This window comes from Mesoplodon bidens, assembly GCF_964165515.1.
Source record: "Mesoplodon bidens genome assembly, chromosome: 14".
Taxonomy (NCBI): Eukaryota; Metazoa; Chordata; class Mammalia; order Artiodactyla; family Ziphiidae; genus Mesoplodon; species Mesoplodon bidens.
Window position 1 is genome coordinate 77,811,451 of NC_138170.1, and position 18,747 is coordinate 77,830,197.

Sequence of the window (18,747 nt, forward strand, 5' to 3'; positions counted from 1 at the left end):
ATACAGCCAACAGCCAACCAAAACCTTTTATGGTGAACAGGATGAGTTACCAAGCTGGGGAACAAGATTTAAGGTAAAATAATGAGTTGAGCCAATGATTTCCAGAGGCTTATAATGTGGCTCTGTGGAAAGCAGAGGAAATGGTTCAAATACAAACAAGTGGCAACAAATAAATAAAAAAAATAAAAGGCCAAATGGGTTTTGAAAAACTGAAGCATCCTTAAAAGATTTGTCTGAATCCCCAAAGTAACAATTTTGAAAGGAACTAAACTCATCTGGCGGCAAAACTTATTTTTAAAATAACCTTATTAGTTTCTCAAAAATGACAAATGGTACCACTTTTATCAAAGTTTTTCTCTACAGTAACCTCTGCTGCATGGTATAATAGCAAGGGCTCCAGCACAAATCTAAACTATATTTAACTTTAAGACACATATCAGCTGGGCCATGTGCAGGGGGCACACGGTGGTTTGCAGCAGGATCAAGAAACACCTGGTCAGGCCGTTTAAAGCAGCAGCTCCCAACGCATAAGCACCACGGGGGATACCAGGCCCCGCCCCAGATTAATAAAACCAGAATTTCTGGAGGCGAGGTACAGATATTGGTATTTTCTCTTAAAGCTCCCTAAGGAGGTCCCAATGCACAGCCAGGGCTGAGAACCACTGACCTAAGGGAAAGAACCGCATTAAAGGCTGTGGACCAGCCCTGGAAGCCAGGCGATTCTAGCACTGCATGCACCTCCCTCTCAGGTGTCCTTTCCAGTCACCTTGCTTGAGTCTTGGGGTAAAAGATTGCAGTGGGAGTTAAAGATCTAAGAGCCATTTGTCCTTAACAGCGTTTCCTGATGTGTAGTCTGGGGTCCATCTGCACCACGGTCTTCTAAGGAATTTGTTCAAGTGCAGATTCCAGGCCCCACTTTAGACCTGGAGATCTCTGCCTGTGACTTATAACTAGAAGTCAGGAGCATTGCTAGGATCAGGTCCAGGCCTATCTGACTCCAGGTTCTTTCCAATTCCCTATCAACACTTTTGACCAGTACAAGTAGAATCTCTGAAAGAAAAATCAGAGCTTTAAATGGTTTTAATGAAAGGTAATTATTTAAATCCACAGGACGGAAAACAACAGTAAAAATTCCCCTGCCACTCCTCCCACCAAAGGAATCCTCCATCAATTACTCTGGAGTAGCAAAATACTATCCCTCCCTTTCCTTCCTGTTCCACTGCATTTTTTCCCTTTTAACAAATATTCCTTTTTCTCCCAAATAAGGTCACCTGGAAAAAAATTCCTGATAGATGTCAGCATCTATAGGGAAATAATAAAAGTATTATATAAAGGAAACTGCCCCAGATCTCATTTATATTTACCTACACATTTTTCATATTTTACATATCTCATTCAAGCTGCAATAAAGTATACAGTTCCCTCTTAAGTCAGAAGAATAAGGTGAAAAACTTGACTACGTAGTTTTGCCCATTTAGAATTGGCTGGGAACCAACTTTTATTTTTGAATCTGGACCATTCTCGATCACTGCCACACATACACTTCTACCTTAAAAAAAGAAAGAAAGAAGCCTTGCACCTTATTTACAGTAAATTTGGATCCTTGTTTGTAGCATAATGATGGCGGTGGGGCAGGAGTGGGGAGGGCGTGGAGGCTAAGGAGTCACGTGCAAAGAAGCTGCCGGTTGGACATGCGGACCTCCACTCACCAGCACCAACTCACACAGCGCATGAAGAGACAGGACAAAAGCAAATTTTAAATGTAACAAGTACTATTTCAGTTTGTAAAATAAGTTGTACAGGGCTTCCCTGGTGGCGCAGTGGTTGAGAGTCCGCCTGCCAATGCAGGGGACACGGGTTCGTGCCCAGGTACGGGAGGATCCCACATGCCGCGGAGCGGCTGGGCCCGTGAGCCATGGCCGCTGAGCCTGCGCGTCCGGAAACTGCTCCGCAACGGGAGAGGCCACAGCAGTGGGAGGCCCACGTACTGCAAAAATAATAATAATAATAATAAGTTGTACAGAGTTCTTTCTATATTGTTAATGTGAACGTCGGCCAGTACCACACTTTCAGAAAGCAATCTGAAAATGACCCTGAAAAATCTTCATAAGCTTCACTGGTTTTAATTCAAGAATCCAGTTTCTAGGAATCCAGGTGAAGGAAACAATCCAAAAGATAGAACAAAGATGTTGACGGTAACACAGGACAACTGTAAATGGTGTAAATACCGTAAAATGTGGTATGAGTGCCTCTTATCTGCTGACTTTGGCTGAATGTTTAACATAATCCTGAGCGACGAGAATTATTTTCACCATTTTTATAAACAAAGAAACAGAAGCTTAGAGAGCTAAGGACCTCGCTTCAGTCACCCTGCTAGTAGGGTCAGAGCCGGAACTGCATCCGGGCTTGACATCTGAGATTCACATCCTCTTCAGTTTCCCTCAGAGCTCATGAGTTACAGACCACAGCACTTTCAGTGGATTATGCAGCCATTAAAGTATTTATAACAAGAAAAATACTTACATTAAATGAAGATATAAAAATTGTACATATAGGTAAGATCTAAACTGTACACCAAAAAATGTACAGAAAAAAAGAAATGAGCCAAAATGTTATTTAGTGGTGACTTCCTCTGTGAGTGGGAATATAAGTAAAACAGTAGGGAAGGGTGGGGATTACTCTAGCCTGAAGTTCTCATTTCTGTTTATAATAGAAAAATATGTATTAAGAACCAGGTACAGAAAGGTTTTGGCAATCTATAACTAATCCCACTAGTTGGAGCCCTTTAGAATCAGTTCTCTTTTTTTTTTTTTTTTTTTTTTTTTTTTGGTGCTACGCAGGCCTCTCACTGTTGTGGCCTCTCCCGTTGCGGAGCACAGGCTCCGGACCCGCAGGCTCAGCGGCCATGGCTCACGGGCCCAGCCGCTCCGCGGCATGTGGGATCTTCCCGGACGGGGGCACGAACCCGTGTCCCCTGCATCGGCAGGCGGACTCTCAACCACTGCGCCACCAGGGAAGCCCTAGAATCAGTTCTCTTAAGGCAAACATCCCTAGGCAATGAAAGCATTTGGTCCTTCTATTTAGTTTTCTATGTTCTCTCTCGGGTGGCTCTGTCCTAATAAGAGGCTCCCAGTATCTTCCAGATTAGCAATACAGTGGAGACATAACCCAGAGTTAGAGAAGCTCATTTAAGTTTATTCAAATTTGGATAGCAAAAACAAATCCCCAAACGCAAAACCACTCGTCACTATGAAAAGTATAATTCTAACGGAGCTCGAAGGTAGCTTTGAAGAGAATGAATGGTGAACAGAAGACGAGATGGGTGACAAGGAGAACGTGCCGAGACTCATAAGACCCGAGGGCATGTCTATGAAGTGCTGAAGGTGGGGTCGGTCTAGGCATTTCTGTGCAGAGGGGAGACTGGCAGTAAGAGATCTGTGAGTACACTCATAAATTCTTACACTATATAGCAGGCAGAGCTGACTCTGTGAATCGGAAATACTAACATTTGCTGGTTAATATTTTAACATTTTCTGGACCTTCAAGTGCCTCTAGTGCCTGTGTTAACTGGGGACCTAAACATACTGGGCCAGGCAGCCTCTGAGAGCGGGAGGCTGCTGTCCCACAAGGCCACCCAGGTTCCCTCTGTCTTACTGCTCTGCCACTCCCCGAGGATAACACTTTTCTAACGCTGGACACTGACTCACTAATACACCAGGTTCCAGCCTGAGGGGGGAGGGAAAGGGCAGGTGGAAGGACATGACCCATCACCCATCTCATACCCCACTGACCCGAATCTGAGAGGGACAGTCTCCAGCCAGGTAATCTAGTACCAACTGAAGCTCAGGAGGCTCCATTTCTAATAGGAAGGAGGGGCAATGAGCATCCCTCATGGCTCAGTGACCACAACATAACCAGAATTTAACAATCATTCACATCCTTAGCATTAATCGGAGGCTGAAGAATGGGCACCTGGAAGCAGGGACCCAGGGACTTCCCTGGCGCTCCAGTGGTTAGGACTCTGCGGTTCCACTGCAGGGGGCACAGGTTCAATCCTGGTCAGGGAACTAAGATCCCATATCCTGTGTGGCGTGGCCTAAAAAAAAAATTTTTTTTTAATTAATGAAACATTTTTTTAAATAAAATGGAAGCAGGGATCCAGCATAAACGGAAGGATTCGTGGTGATGTGAGTGGAAAGTCAGGTCTCCAGGCGACCCCTGGTCTGATTACATGTCACTTCCTCTTTTAAAAATTCCATTGCCTGAGTAACGGCATTTAGACAGTACTTTTTTTTTTTTTTTTTTGCGGTACGCGGGCCTCTCACTGTTGTGGCCTCTCCCGTTGCGGAGCACAGGATCCGGACACGCAGGCTCAGTGGCCATGGCTCACGGGCCCAGCCGCTCCGCGGCATGTGGGATCTTCCCAGACCGGGGCACGAACCCGTGTCCCCTGCATCAGCAGGCGGACTCTCAACCACTGCGCCACCAGGGAAGCCCTATACAGTACTTTGAGGAGAAAAACCAAATACCCCTCCACAGACTCCCAGCTCTATCTAGCATTCCTCTCTAACCTCCCCATTTGGACCTGAGAATCATCTTCCACAAGGAGACCCAAGAGTAAAAGCTGAAACTATGAAACCCGGGTTCTGGTCCCGGTTCTACCAACCGGGCTGTGTGAACACATACTCCTGGAAACTCAGTTTCTGTACCTACAACATGAGAACATGAACAAGATCAGAAAGACCTCTTCCAGCTCTAATATATATATTTTTAAATTTATTTTATTTTTGGCTGCATTGGGTCTTTGTTGCCGCATGCAGGCTTTTCTCTAGTTGCGGCGAGCGGGGGTTACTGTTCATTGTGGTGTGAGGGCTTCTCATTGCAGTGGCTTCTCTTGCTGTGGAGCATGGGCTCTAGGTGCACGGGCTTCAGTAGTTGTGGCTCGCAGGCTCAGTAGTTGTGGCTAGCGGGCTCTAGAGCACAGGCTCAGTAGTTGTGGAGCACGGGCTTAGTTGCTCCACGGCATGTGGGATCTTCCCGGACCAGGGCTCGAATCTGTGTCCCCTGCATTGGTAGGCGGATTCTTAACCACTGTGCCACCAGGGAAACCCAGCTCTAATCTTAAATGCTCTATATCTCAAGACTTTTCCTTGCCATTATGTCAATTCAAAACTTGTTTCTAAAGCAGTGATTAATAATGGGCATGAACACGGCAAGGAGCTCATCACATAGCTTTGAGATTGGTTATGGTAGTTCTAGGAAATCACCAAAGACAGTGGTCTAATATGTATAAAATAGATAACTAATAAGAACATGCTGTATGGCACAGGGAACTTTACTCAGTGCCCTGTGGTGACCTAAATGGGAAGGAAATCCAAAAAAGAGGGGATATATGTATACATATAGTTGATTCACTTTGCTGTACAGTAGGAACTAACACAACACGGTAAAGCAACTATACCCCAATTAAAAAAAAAAGTTATGCCAAAGAAATATTATGCAAACATATGAATAACTATGCATAAAATTGTTCTCAGTATTGTTGAAATTAGTGACAAATTGGATTTACCCTAAATATCCAGCAATAGAAGACTGTTAAGATAATATATGGAACACCCAAACAATAAAATACTATATAGCTATTAAATAATTTTTTTATAGAAATCTCTTTGCTTTATCTCTTCACTTGTTTTACTTTTGTATCAATATCTGGAAAATAATATATACAATGTTAATAGTGTGTTTCTCTGGTGTTGGGATTTTGAGTAACTTTTATATACTTCTTACTTACAGATAATGTATTATGTAAATTTAAAAAAACTATGTAATATAAAAATAGAAAGATCACTAAATATATGGAAACTTATTCTTAATAGCTGTTAATTAAGAAAAGTCACAGGGCTTCCCTGGTGGCGCAGTGGTTGAGAGTTCGCCTGCCGATGCAGGGGACATGGGTTCGTGCCCCGGTCCAGGAAGACCCCACATGCCGCGGAGCGGCTGGGCCCGTGAGCCGTGGCCGCTGAGCCTGCGCGTCCGGAGCCTGTGCTCCGCAACGGGAGAGGCCACAACAGTAAGAGGCCCACGTACCGGAAAAGGAAAAAAAAAAAAAGAACTAATCTATTCTGTAAACCACCCCCCTTACTTGCTAAATAAAAGAAAAACTACCTGTTCTATGTAGAAGTAAAACCAAAAAAAGCAGACAGTGGTCTAGATATAAGTGAAAGAATGGTATCCTCATAATCATTTCACCTAAACTATGACTCAATATACTAGGTAATGGTTTTCCCACTTTTCACTCAAGATTTTCTTTGAAGAAAATATTTCAGTGCTAAAAGATTTAAAAACCATCATATAAGGAATTATAGGGCTTCCCTGGTGGCGCAGTGGTTGAGAGTCCGCCTGCCGATGCAGGGGACACGGGTTTGTGCCCCGATCCGGGAAGATCCCACATGCCACGGAGCGGCTGGGCCCGTGAGCCATGGCCGCTGAGCCTGCGAATCCGGAGCCTATGCTCTGCAACGGGAGAGGCCCACGTACCGCAAAAATAAATAAATAAACATATAAATAAGAGTCAAAAGGTACAAAGCAACAATTCAATTGTATCTATATAAATTTTCCCTTTTCCTTCTGGTATTTTAGGCAAGAGGGTTTAAGGAAATGTATTTCAAAGAACGGCCTTTAAATTTAATTTTAAGACCTAGAGGGACATCAGAATAGTTTTCTTTACAGTATGTATCACCTGGAAAGAAAGCTTCTTAAAAAGAAGATAAACCTTCAGAAATACATCTTCACTGTCACCATCACCAAATCAGTCATCAATCAGTCCTTAGACACAGAACCTTTCCTAAGTCCCTAAAAAACTCTAGGCCTCCAAACTAACCCAGCTGTCCTTCCACCTTAGGATCACACACTTCTCTTTCATGCCACGACTCTTCTCTAGCTTCAACATATACCGAGGTGACCATGACCGTCTCAAGGCTGTCTCTATTTAGGACCACTTCTTGTGAAAATTCCACGCAGGTCCTCTGCCGAATGCACATACCCATAAACTTTACTTCATAAACCCAGAGCTGTCTTGAAAAACTATAAAATAATTTAAAAATAAGACACAAACTTTCATGAAAATATAGTCATCAAATTTATTATTTTCATTAGGTTGCCATCCTATGAAGAATTCCTAAGACTGATGTTTCTTGACATGCCAGAGTTAGCATTAATAGCTTAAGTTACTATAAATACTGCTGCTTGGAAGCAGTACAACTATTTTAGAGTTTTAAGACTATAGACTTTTATCATTCAAATCTTATTCAGTGTATGTTAAAATCAGAAGGTTCTGAACAACTGGTTAGGAAGATAGCCAAGATGCAGGAAGGACGTCTGTGCCTCCTTTTCAAGGGCAGCCAGCTCTTGAACCGTAGGTGCCAAAATATCCACATGGCCTTTATAGCTTCCACCTGTATCACACACACGAATCACAAAGTAATGTAAATGACATGCTTGAAATAACTTGTCAGCAATGCTTTGGCTCAATGACATCAATTTAAATGTTGCTCCTAGCAATAAAAGTGTACTACTGAGCAAGTTATCTACAAAAGTGAGTTCTAAATCAGTGAAAATAAATGATGAGGCCTTCCTTACTAACAGCTGTCCCAATACCCCTACCAACCCCTCCCCTATTCTCTTTTCCTTGGTTTCGAAACCACCAGTTTAGCCTGAATCTTTAAAAACGTTCAGGAATGAGCTAAGAGCATTGCAGGCAAAGGGAATAAATCGTATCCCGGGTTGCCCCTTGTTCACAATTACCATTATTCTCTTGTTTCCTGATCACTCCATAAATTTTCAACTGCTCTTATGACATTGACACCTCACGAGAGACAGCTAAGCTGCTGTGTGTTCACATACACATCACACAACAAAACGTGCTGCAAGACAGGTATGAATAAAGAAGACGAAGGAGGGGGTGATGAACATGCTAAAAATATACACTAACCATAAGGAAGTGGAATACTCTCTTCTTAAACTGACGTTCAAAAAAGGGACACATTCACATTTAAAACAGAAGTAAAAGGAATTCAGAACTTACCACCAGCAGTTCTTTTTTGACCATAAGTAACTTTCCCATCAAATTCATCCACTGGTACCTTTATATCTGGCTCAACCTGAGAAATGGTACAGTTCAGATGCTCTTCTATCTCAGACAGCAACTAAGAAAGGGAGAGGAAATCAACAGAGTTGCGTTTTAACAGCATTAAATAAAACCAGGAAGGCTTTCATACTTAGTATAAATGGAAGTAAGATTTCTGAAGAGATGAACTCACAAGTTACAATTTATGAACTACCATAACATAATCACTCATTAATTCTCACAATGCACAAATAGACAAGAGCTGATACGTAACTTTTACAGATAAATGCAGTCTGTTCCTACCAATTTTAATAAGCTCTGTGAGCCTTACCTGCATCTCATTGTACCATATGGTACAGCCACCATCTTCCTTGAGTCTTGTGTTGTAACACCCTTTTCCACGGCTGCTACATACGTGGTACCAAACCTACGAAGATTAACATGTACAGAGACTGAAACATGCTAGATATCTTTCTTCTCAATTAGTTTTTTAACATTTTCTGTCCTCAGAGCACAAGAAAAATAGATTGCAGGTATGGTGTGTCATCCAGTTACTACCACTATTAGTAGCTCACTAACTAGGTCTTTTGAAAGAGTTCTTCTTGAAAGGAATCCAAAAGTTTTTCTAAAACAGATGTCAATTATAGAAAGGAATTCTCAGAGAAGAATAATGAGAAAAGTAAATACTGGAGAATGCTATATCAAGATTAGCATCAAAAATAAAGTTCAAATGTTTTCTATAAGATTTTTTTGGGAATTTTTTAATAGATCTTTATTGGAGTATAATTGCTTCACAATAATGTTTCTGTTGTACACCAATCAGCCACACGCATACACGTGCCCCCATATCCCCTCCCTCTTGAGCCTCCCTCCCACCCTCCCTATCCCATCCCTCTAGGTGGTCGCAAAGCACCCAGCCGATCTCCCTGTGCTATGCGGCTGCTTCCCACTAGCTATCTATTCTACATTCCGTCGTGTGTATATGTCCATGCCACTCTCACTTCGCCCCAGCTTGCCCCTCCCCGCCCAGTGTCCTCAAGTCCATCCTCTACATCTACATCTTTATTCCTGCCCTGCCACTAGGTTCATCAGTACCATGAAGCAAATAGCAAAAAGCAAAATGAACAAGTAGTTTGGGGAATGAGTGTGTGGGAGTTCCTTACTCTTGCAGCTTTTCTGTAAACCTGTATCAAATTATTGTATCAATTTATATCAAAATAATAAGTTAACCCTCTCTCCCGTAAAAAGTCTACCATGGCATGATGCCAGAGAGGGTTTAAATACTTTTCACTGAAAATTATATGAAAGCTATTAGGGAAAATTACATTTCATATTTTTCCTTTCTAAACTTCATCTTACTAGTCGTCCATTCAATGAATAAAGAGAAAAAGATGCCATTAAAAAGTTCATTTATATTCCATATGCAACTGAATTCAATGTAAATGAAAAAATCAAACTGCTTTTATTTCCAACATCTAAAATGATGACACAAACAATGAGTATAATACAGCACTGAAAAGATTACCTTCTCTTTTTCTGTTGCCACCAGGGAAATGGCCAGCCCCATCCTGAAAGATTTTAAAAGTCTTTATTAGACTTTATTCCTGAAGCACAGAAGCTTAAAAAGGACAAAAAAAAAAAATGACAGAGTACCTTTCAGCTCTTCCTACTCTGCCGATTCGATGGACATAGTTTTGCTTTTCATCAGGCAAGGTGACATTTATAACTGTAAATAAAAGCAATTACTACCAATTGACATTAGTTCCTAAAATTTTCAAACATATGTGATGTTTGATGTTCTGAGTATTTCAAACATATTAAATTGTTTCCTTCGAATTCCATAACATTCAAACTGCAAGCATAAAAACTTTCTTTTTACCATAAGGAACACCATGGATATCAATTCCTCTGGCGGCTACATCTGTGCAAATCAAGAATCTTACATCTCCTTTCTAAAGAGAACAGAGAGGAGAGAAAGGACTTTATTAGTATATATACTTAAAAAACCCCCACAAATACCACCTTTCCACTAAATGAGACCTCTAACAACTAATGTATTCGTATCATATTAGCGGTCCAGTCATCCATAATTCACTGGAACAAGTATCGCATTTTTAAGTTATAATTTGCCGAAATATGACATTTAAGGTGAATAAATCAATGACTGGATTCATCTTTGCTTTCTTCACATAAAAGTTCTTAAACCATTGCTAAAATTTGGCTTCATCTTTAGAAATCCTGACTGGTAATTCAAAATATAAGACAGAATAAAATGTAAAAACATAAGCTTTACTTTTACCCTTGTATTAAAATAATTCAGAATACTAGACATTTTACCGCAAGATTACACTTTTCGTGACAACAGATAAAATCCTAAAGAGACTGGGCCCCTGGTGTTCTCACCAAGAATATACCAATTAGCCTTCAGATGTCATTTGTGCTGCAAGGCACAGCAAAGTTAGAGATTTGGAGGGGGTGAGGCGCATACTGACTTCTGGTCCAACAAAATGCCAGGATACAGAAGGGTGGCATAAATGCTGAAATGAGGCCATGTGATTTTTTCTGTTTTTAGTTAATTCACTTATTATTTTTGGCTACGTTGGGCCTTCGTTGTGTGCAGGCTTCCTCTAGTTGCGGTGAGTGGGGGCTACTCTTTGTTGCAGTACGCGGCTTCTCATTGCGGGGGCTTCTCTTGTTGCGGAGCACGGGCTCTAGGTGCACAGGCTTCAGTGGTTGCGGCACGTGGGCTCAGTAGTTGTGGCATGCGGGCCCTAGAGCGTGCGGGCTTCAGTAGTTGTGGCTCACAGGCTCTAGAGCACAGGCTCAGTAGTTGTGGCGCACGGGCTTAGTTGCTCCGTGGCACGTGGGATCTTCCCAGACCAGGGCTCGAACCCGTGTCCCCTGCCTTGGCAGGCACATTCTTAACCATTGTGCCACCAGGGGAGTCCCCCCCTGTGATGCTTTAACATCCACACCAATTATGCTCAGCATGGAAACATAATCCAAAAATTTTAAGCCCAGTACTTCCTACCTTTTTTCCTATTATGGGTCTGAGAGAAATGATATTTGTACTATACACTGGGTAAACACACTGTGATAAATGATGAGAATGCTTGTGGGTGGAGGCCACTGACCTTGAGTCCTAAATGGCTCAGCCCAACCCATCTACACCAAAAGCTATACAACCTGTTCATGTGCTGAAATCACTTAACTGTGACAGTCTGTCCCAAATCATTCAAAATATATTTAATTCTACAAAACAGGTATTCTGACACCTGTCTCAATCTACAAATTAAGTGCCCTATGGGTATTGTTACAAATTATTTAAAAAAAAAAAGGCTCGCAGACATGAGTTAACCATCTAATGATACTTCTCTTAAAAATATCTACCTGAAAGAATTTAACTAAAACTTCCTTAAGTTGAAAATTCTTATCAAGTAGTGTTGTGCTGATGGAGAACATGTAACTTACCATTTGACTGTTAAAGATGACAAAGCCCTGCTGTGATGAGGGCGTAACAATAGGGCAGAAGTATTCTGTAATTTCTAGGACAAGAATTGCTTTAACAATATTAACTGGAACTGATTAAAACTAGATACAACTCCCCTCTTAAGTTTTAAGGAAATGCAGTCAACTAAATATCAGTACCTTGAATCTTTCCAAGTTTTGCTTCCTCTCATGAGGCTTTCTGTCACCATGAAGACAAACACATGAGAACTGGTGCCCCTTTTTATCAGGTCCTAGTGAAAAGCACATTAAACAGTGAACCTTGGAAAAGATTACGCCTGAGACTACGTCAAAAACACCAGTAACATTTAGACTACCAGTTGGGGTATAATTCTATGGAAATCTATACCCCAGCTTGTCATAAACCATGGTTAACACAATTTCTGTCGTAGGTGAAGTGCCCTTAAAATGAACTCCACGAGCATTAAAACTGATTTGCTTTTAAGGACATTTTAAGTAACCTTTCCCAATCTGCAGTGGTAGTTTCTGTGTACACCAGGAACCTCACCTAACGCACGTAAAGCGAAGAACCAAGAAGTAAACAAAAGAGATTATTCTTGGAAGAACCAAAATAGGTATCAGGAAGTTCATGCCCTTACTAAAAGGCCACGACCACAAGCCTGCCCTCATCCAGGTATTCTAAACAACTTAGTTATCTGGTTCCCTGGCCAAAGCAGATTAGAAGCAGCAAACTGGAAGGATGGAGAAGTGGTATTTTAGAGGCAAGTGCAGTGGTAGCCAATCCTAAAAAAGAAAGTCTTCAAGTAGACACAGTAACAAAAGGCAGTGCAGTTCAGACCAGAGTAATAACAGTCACTGTGGGAATTCTTTCAATTCTGCTATATGTTGGAGAATATAATAAGTGTTGGGAAAATAGATGAAGTAAAAGGAACCATTAACATTGACTATACTTTTGCTTTACCACGTATCTATCCATCCCTCTATGCCTCTCTATCAACTCACTTTCATATTTTTGATGCATTTCAAAGTAAGCTGCAGGTATCAGTACACAGTTCAACACGCACTTCATTAACGAGAGTGCAGGATTTGTTCAGGTTTGTTTTCTTACTGAGGTTCCAGTTACATACAAGGAAATGTACAAATCTTAGGTGTACACGTTCTGAGTTTTGACAAATGCATACACCCATGTAGCCCAAAGCCCTATCAAGATACAGAACACGAATATCATCCACAAAGTACCTTCATGCCCTTTTCCAGTTACCCACACTCCCACCTTCCTGGGGACAACCACTGTTCTGGTTTTTTTCTCATCACAGATTAGTTCTGGCTCTTCTAGAACTTCACACAAATCAAATCATACAGCCTGTACTCTTGTGTAAGAATTCTTTCATTCAGCATAATGCTTCTGAGATTCACCCACCATTTTTGTGTCAATCAGCACTCCATGCCTTTTCAGTGCTGAGTAGTAAGTATTCCACTGTACAGATATTTTGCATTTTGCTTAGCCATTCTCCTATTAATGGCCTCTTAGTGTACAGTTTGGGGCCATTATAAATGAAGTGCTATGACCATCTTGCACACATCTGTCGTCAATATATATTCTCACTTATCTTGAGCCAATACTTAGGAGTTGAATTGCTAGGCCGTAAGACAGCAATGTTTAATTTTATAAAAAACTGTAAGACCTTTTACCTAAGTGACTGTACTTCAACAATGTATGAGAGCTCCAGTTTCTCCACATCCTCACCAAAATTTGGTGTTTTAAGTATTTTTGATCTAGTCACTCTGAATGTACAGTTGTATTACATTGTGATTTTATTTTGCATTTCCCTAATGACTGATTATACTGAACGTTGTCTCAGGTTGGTTTATATATTTAACGTTAATTGTAAGGAGCATAAGATTATAATCATCATATCTTCATTGTAGATTGAATATTTTATTACATAGTGACCCTTTTTATTTCTAGTAATATTTTTGTCTTAAAGTCTATGACACCTCCATTAATACAGTTAGACCAACTTTCTTTTAATTAATCTTTTAGCTGACACATACATATATTTTTTCATTCCCCTTCCTTTCAATCTATCCATGTCCTCAGGTTTTAGGTATGTTTCTTGTAAACAACATACAGCTACATTGTATCCAGTCTAACAATCTATGCTCTTCATCAGAAGACTTCAGTCCACTCATAAATACTATAATGTTTATCCATACGCTCAGCTTTTTCCACCAGCCGTTATTACTCTATAATTTCCAACTGCTCTGCTTTTTCTCATTTTTCCCCCCTTCCTTTCTTACCTTTTTTTTAGATTAAGGTTTTTTTTTTTCTCATTTATTGATTTAGAAGATATACATTCTATTATTTAATGATTACACTTGAGATTTTAACATTAATCAAAAACTTTACCCTTCTTCCAAATGATATAAGGGCCTTAGAATGCTGTGATTCATCTTCACTGTAGTGAAACTGTACCTATGTGGAAAATATCTCATTGTTTTTTCTACATCGTTGCTTTAAAATCTGGGCATCCACGCTACACTGTATCAACATGAGACTAACAATCTGTTAAGTGAGAAAATAAACACAATTTATTTCGAGTGAGGAAACATTACCTCCTCCTTGTTGCATAAAATGCTGCTCCAAGTTATCACAGTCGATTTTGGTTCTACAGAAAATAATTGCTTGATCCATCTTGTGTTCCTTGATTGCTCGGACAGCATACTCCCCCTTCAGGATTTTAATAGCTTCAGACCACATCTCTTGAGTAACACAATAACAACAACAACCAAAAAACCACAGAATTTCAATCTGAAATTGTCATGAACACACATAATTACACAGACTTACTGCTTTATTCACCTAAAAAACTCTACTTTAATGTAAGTATTATAGACGAAACCAAGAAATAAAAAGATAGGGTGAAATGGTGAGATAATCCACTTGCTCATTTATTTTTGTTTCTCTTAAGTGTTTTTTTATGCCGGTTTATGGGACGCCAAAACACCTATAACCATACCTCTTATAAGGGAAAATGCACATGTACAAACACACACACACACAGATCAACAGAAACACATGCCCACAGCAAAACTTTGTTCTTACCTCTCACTGAGAACTAATCGTATTCTACCTTGCGTTAACTTCCCTAAATGCTCAATAAATGTTTACTCAATTACTTTAACCTCTTTAAAAAATAATAAATGTACTTTCTAAATCAATCTAAACACCAGAAAGTTCAAACTTCACTCTATGAAATAAATATTTTACGTCAAACCTAGTTAGTAACTTCTTAGTTGTCATCCTCCAAATGTCTATTTTTCAGTATGAAGCTGGGCTATAGTTACTCGGCAACTACCTAATGCAAAATTTTAATTTTGTAATCCAACATATTTCTGAGGTCTCTCTAGTTGTCTCTAACTGTAGTAAAAACTAAGCAAAACTTTTACAAGGAAAAATATACGCGGCAGTAAAAAATTTTTATTTTATAAAATGCATTCCCAAACGGTGGGATGATACGTTATTATTTTGACGATCAGTGCCTGCCCCTCTCCAACAATAAGGCCGGCTGAGCATACCCCTCATAAATTCGGAGCTACACATAAAACTGAGTTCAAAGGAACTGTCTTTAATCAAAATTTCAGATAATTCACCTTTGAGATACTTGTTAAAAAATCTACCAATGAATCCAACTATGAACAAAATGCAGTCTAACCCTTGCCAATGATCCACTTGAGACATGTGATATCAGATATGTGTCCTAATGGGTTTCAGATCTCTTCTAGGTTCTCTAAACACTATCCTTGTATCATGCTGGATCTTCATATATCTTTGAAATATTATGTACCTGATACAAACTGTCTCAATTCTGCACAGAAGTATCTTCATTGAATCAATTAATTTTAGGCTTTTTAAAAATTGATAAATATTTAATGATATGGCGTTTCAGTATGGGAAGATAAAATAGTTCTGGAGATGGATGGTGGTGACGATTGCACAGTAGGAATGTACTCAATGCTATTGAATTGTACACTTACACACAAAAAGAATCATCTCAGGATCATTTCTGTATCTTTCACAGGGTTGTAGCTAAAGACATGTTCCTTTGTTACTCAATTGCCAGATGTGAAGAATCTACATGACATTTCTCTTGGAATTCAGGGCTAAAATACAACCTGTAGCCAGAGAAATTTGCTGGCTTCCTGGAAAAATGAGAATTGTATAATCCAAAATATTTGTGATTTGGATGCCAGGAGACTAATATCTTAAATTCAGTGATTAATATCCTCTAAGTTGACTGATATCAGCTTTCCCCTCATTTTAAAATTATCTTTGTTCCTTTTATTTTCAGATTTCCTGTTCCTTCATGAGAGTATAGACAGGGCATAAATTCAGTAAAACAGATCAATTCGTTTTCAAAATCTTTCCACACGTTTTATTGACTCTTCTAACTTACCTGGACTGTTAGCACCAGGTCTGGTATTATCTTTTGCATGTACTTCATCAGTCTGTCAAAAGGAAAGGATAAACAAGAAGTGGGGAAGGGTTAAGTAATGATTCAGAACAGGTATCTTTTTATAAAGGGAGGACTGTATCTAACTTTAGATTGCATTTCAGACATACATCTTTATAATCTATAGGCAAAACCATTCTTCAGATTCAGAAAAACCCTTTATTAATTGTAGGTCTAAGGCTAATCAATTTTAAATATAATAATAAAAAAGCAAAGGTGGTTTTCAAAACATTGTGTACTTAGAATAAGCATACCCTTATTATATAAGGTATTATATACCTTATATAAGCATACCCTTATTATATAAAGGTAAATCTAACAATGGTGAAAAAGTGAGATGATGGACTCATGAAACTGATATTTAGAAAAATAAGGCACATCAAGAAGATTCCGAAACACTACTAAAAATGGACATCATTATATCAGAAATTAGACCTATATATACACAGGTAATCCTATTTATTTACAAAACCTATGTCAAGAAAGATGATCACAAAAGTAACTTTATATAGAGAGAAAAGTAAAGTATGAGCCCATCACTTATTCCATACCTAACAGACCTAAACTCTTTTGGTCAATGTGCCAGACTTCTCTTTTCTTAAAGGTACAATGTCTGGTTGCTTTAAGCATCATGAAGAGCTCGAGGTTAAACTAGTTGATGAATGCTTTACTCTATACAAATGTGAACGTTATAAAGTACTTACCCTAATGTGGTTCTTCCCAAGCCTTTCCCAGAGTCTGTCAGCTTTGGGATTCACTGGGACAACAACATGGTGGACAGTATCTGGAACAGAATCTTCTCCTTTCAAATCAACCCAGGTGGGAAAGTGCATGATCTTCTCAGACAGTTTCTTCACATCAAAAGAGTGCAAAGTGGCTGAGCAAACAATCACCTAAGAAGAGAAAAACCAAAATTTAGGTAAGCTTTTATAATAATAATGATACTAGCATATGAATACAGATGTGGGGCACGAAGTATGCTAAGCCTGGAACCTAAGACAAGTTCAATACCTGACTCTGTAGCAACAACTAGTGGCGTGACTTTGGGCGGGTTTATCTCTCTGAGCTTCAGTCCCCTCACTGCCACAGAAATCATGCCATCTATTCCTCAAAGTCCTACAAAAACTAAGTAAGATGAAAAGGTTTTTAAAAATCTAAAGCCATAAACTTGTCCCCTTCTCTTAAAAGCCTCTCCTCTTGAGTTCTTCCTAAGAAAACAGAATGAGCAAGAGTAATATTTTAAGAAATAATTACTAAGGAAATAAGTTTTTCAACAGTTCAAGACATTTCTCCTTCAAAGAGGAAGCAGTACTCAGTCTTGAACATAAACGCTAAATGCTCTGTAGAAAACAAAAATAACGATTAAGACTTTTTTACTTATAGTCTTCTCTTACACCTAAGTAATTTCCTTAAATTCCCTTCACCTTTATTTCTAAAAGCAGCTCATAAGACTGTTTCCTTTCTGTGTACTACTTAATCAGTTAATGAAGAAAATGTTTCATACAGCAGTTAACGTAATCAGAAGACACTAAAACGTGAAGGTAAAACAAAAAAAGTAAGCGTTAATATGTAACAATTGTCTACATGTATTTTAAGATGCATTAGTTATTTCATACCTGAAGTCTTTTTCCATCAGAGGTAATCTGAGGAATCTGATTGTGAATCCTATTTATAAAATCAGAGTAACCTTGAGAAAGAAGCCCATCCTGCATGAGAAGCAAAGAAGAACATAAGTTTTTTAATCAGTATCTAAATCTTTCTTTTCTAAATCAATTGAAAAATATAAGATATAGAAACTAATTCATATACATACATATCTCCATATTTTCAAAGTAATTATTTTCTACTGGATATTTAAAGACAAGTTGTAAATTCAACTTTAAAGCCCATGTGACTATAATATAAAAAAGCCAACAATAAATAACTCAAAAACCATACTCTGGTATTCTAAAATGAATACAGGAGTTAATAACTCCCACATCTCCTTAAGAATACGACTCTAATATGAAAAAGCAAAGACCTTCAATGTTGAAAAACTACCTCATCTTGAAAATAACTTGGAACTATATCTCAAGAGCCCAAAGCATATTAATGTAATTTGTAATGTTTAAAAAAAAAATGTTATGTACAAACAAGATAACTATTTGGAGTACAAAACAAACCTACATGTCTAGTAATAAGGGTGGTTAAATAAGTCATGAAGTGTGCATATAAGAGACCATTAGACAGCCTTTAAAAATTGTTCATAAATAATAACATGAAATACTTATGTACCATATTTTTCTAAAAAAGACTTCCCAGATTCTAAATAGGCTGATTGCAACTACATAAAATAGTATTTACTATAAATAGAAGCAGTGAATGAAAATACACCAAACTGGTAACTATGTTTCTCTCTAGGTATTGGGATCATGACTAAATTGTATTTTTTCTTCACCGTTTCACACATTTTATCCCCCAAAACATAAGCAAATATTTTTTTTAAAAGCATGAGTATATTTTAACATACAGCTTCATCCAGGACCAGGAATCTAACTTGGGATAAGTTCAGCTTTCCAGTGGACACCAAATCATCCAGTCTTCCTGGAGTGCCAACAACTATATCTACCTAAAAAATATCCAAAAAAAGCACCTTAAGAA

At 39.0% G+C, this 18,747-nt stretch overlaps 1 protein-coding gene and 1 long non-coding RNA gene across 2 annotated transcripts in view; both read right to left on the bottom strand.

The window, feature by feature from the left end:
- LOC308627717 overlaps positions 1 to 18,747 on the bottom strand; it is a 1,107,544-nt gene that overhangs the window by 956,878 nt on the left and 131,919 nt on the right. The window lies entirely within an intron of this gene.
- The window catches only part of DDX1 (DEAD-box helicase 1), a 33,798-nt gene continuing 22,176 nt past the window's right edge, over positions 7,126 to 18,747 (bottom strand). The window contains exons 15-26 of the mRNA XM_081254553.1: positions 18,617 to 18,715; positions 17,724 to 17,813; positions 16,812 to 17,000; positions 16,051 to 16,102; positions 14,210 to 14,356; positions 11,774 to 11,865; positions 10,005 to 10,077; positions 9,779 to 9,851; positions 9,651 to 9,693; positions 8,457 to 8,552; positions 8,084 to 8,204; positions 7,126 to 7,454 (exon numbers count right to left, since the gene is read on the bottom strand). Of these exons, the coding sequence (XP_081110679.1) occupies positions 7,324 to 7,454; positions 8,084 to 8,204; positions 8,457 to 8,552; positions 9,651 to 9,693; positions 9,779 to 9,851; positions 10,005 to 10,077; positions 11,774 to 11,865; positions 14,210 to 14,356; positions 16,051 to 16,102; positions 16,812 to 17,000; positions 17,724 to 17,813; positions 18,617 to 18,715 (1,206 nt within the window). The 3' untranslated portion in view covers positions 7,126 to 7,323. The remainder of the gene's footprint in view (positions 7,455 to 8,083; positions 8,205 to 8,456; positions 8,553 to 9,650; positions 9,694 to 9,778; positions 9,852 to 10,004; positions 10,078 to 11,773; positions 11,866 to 14,209; positions 14,357 to 16,050; positions 16,103 to 16,811; positions 17,001 to 17,723; positions 17,814 to 18,616; positions 18,716 to 18,747) is intronic.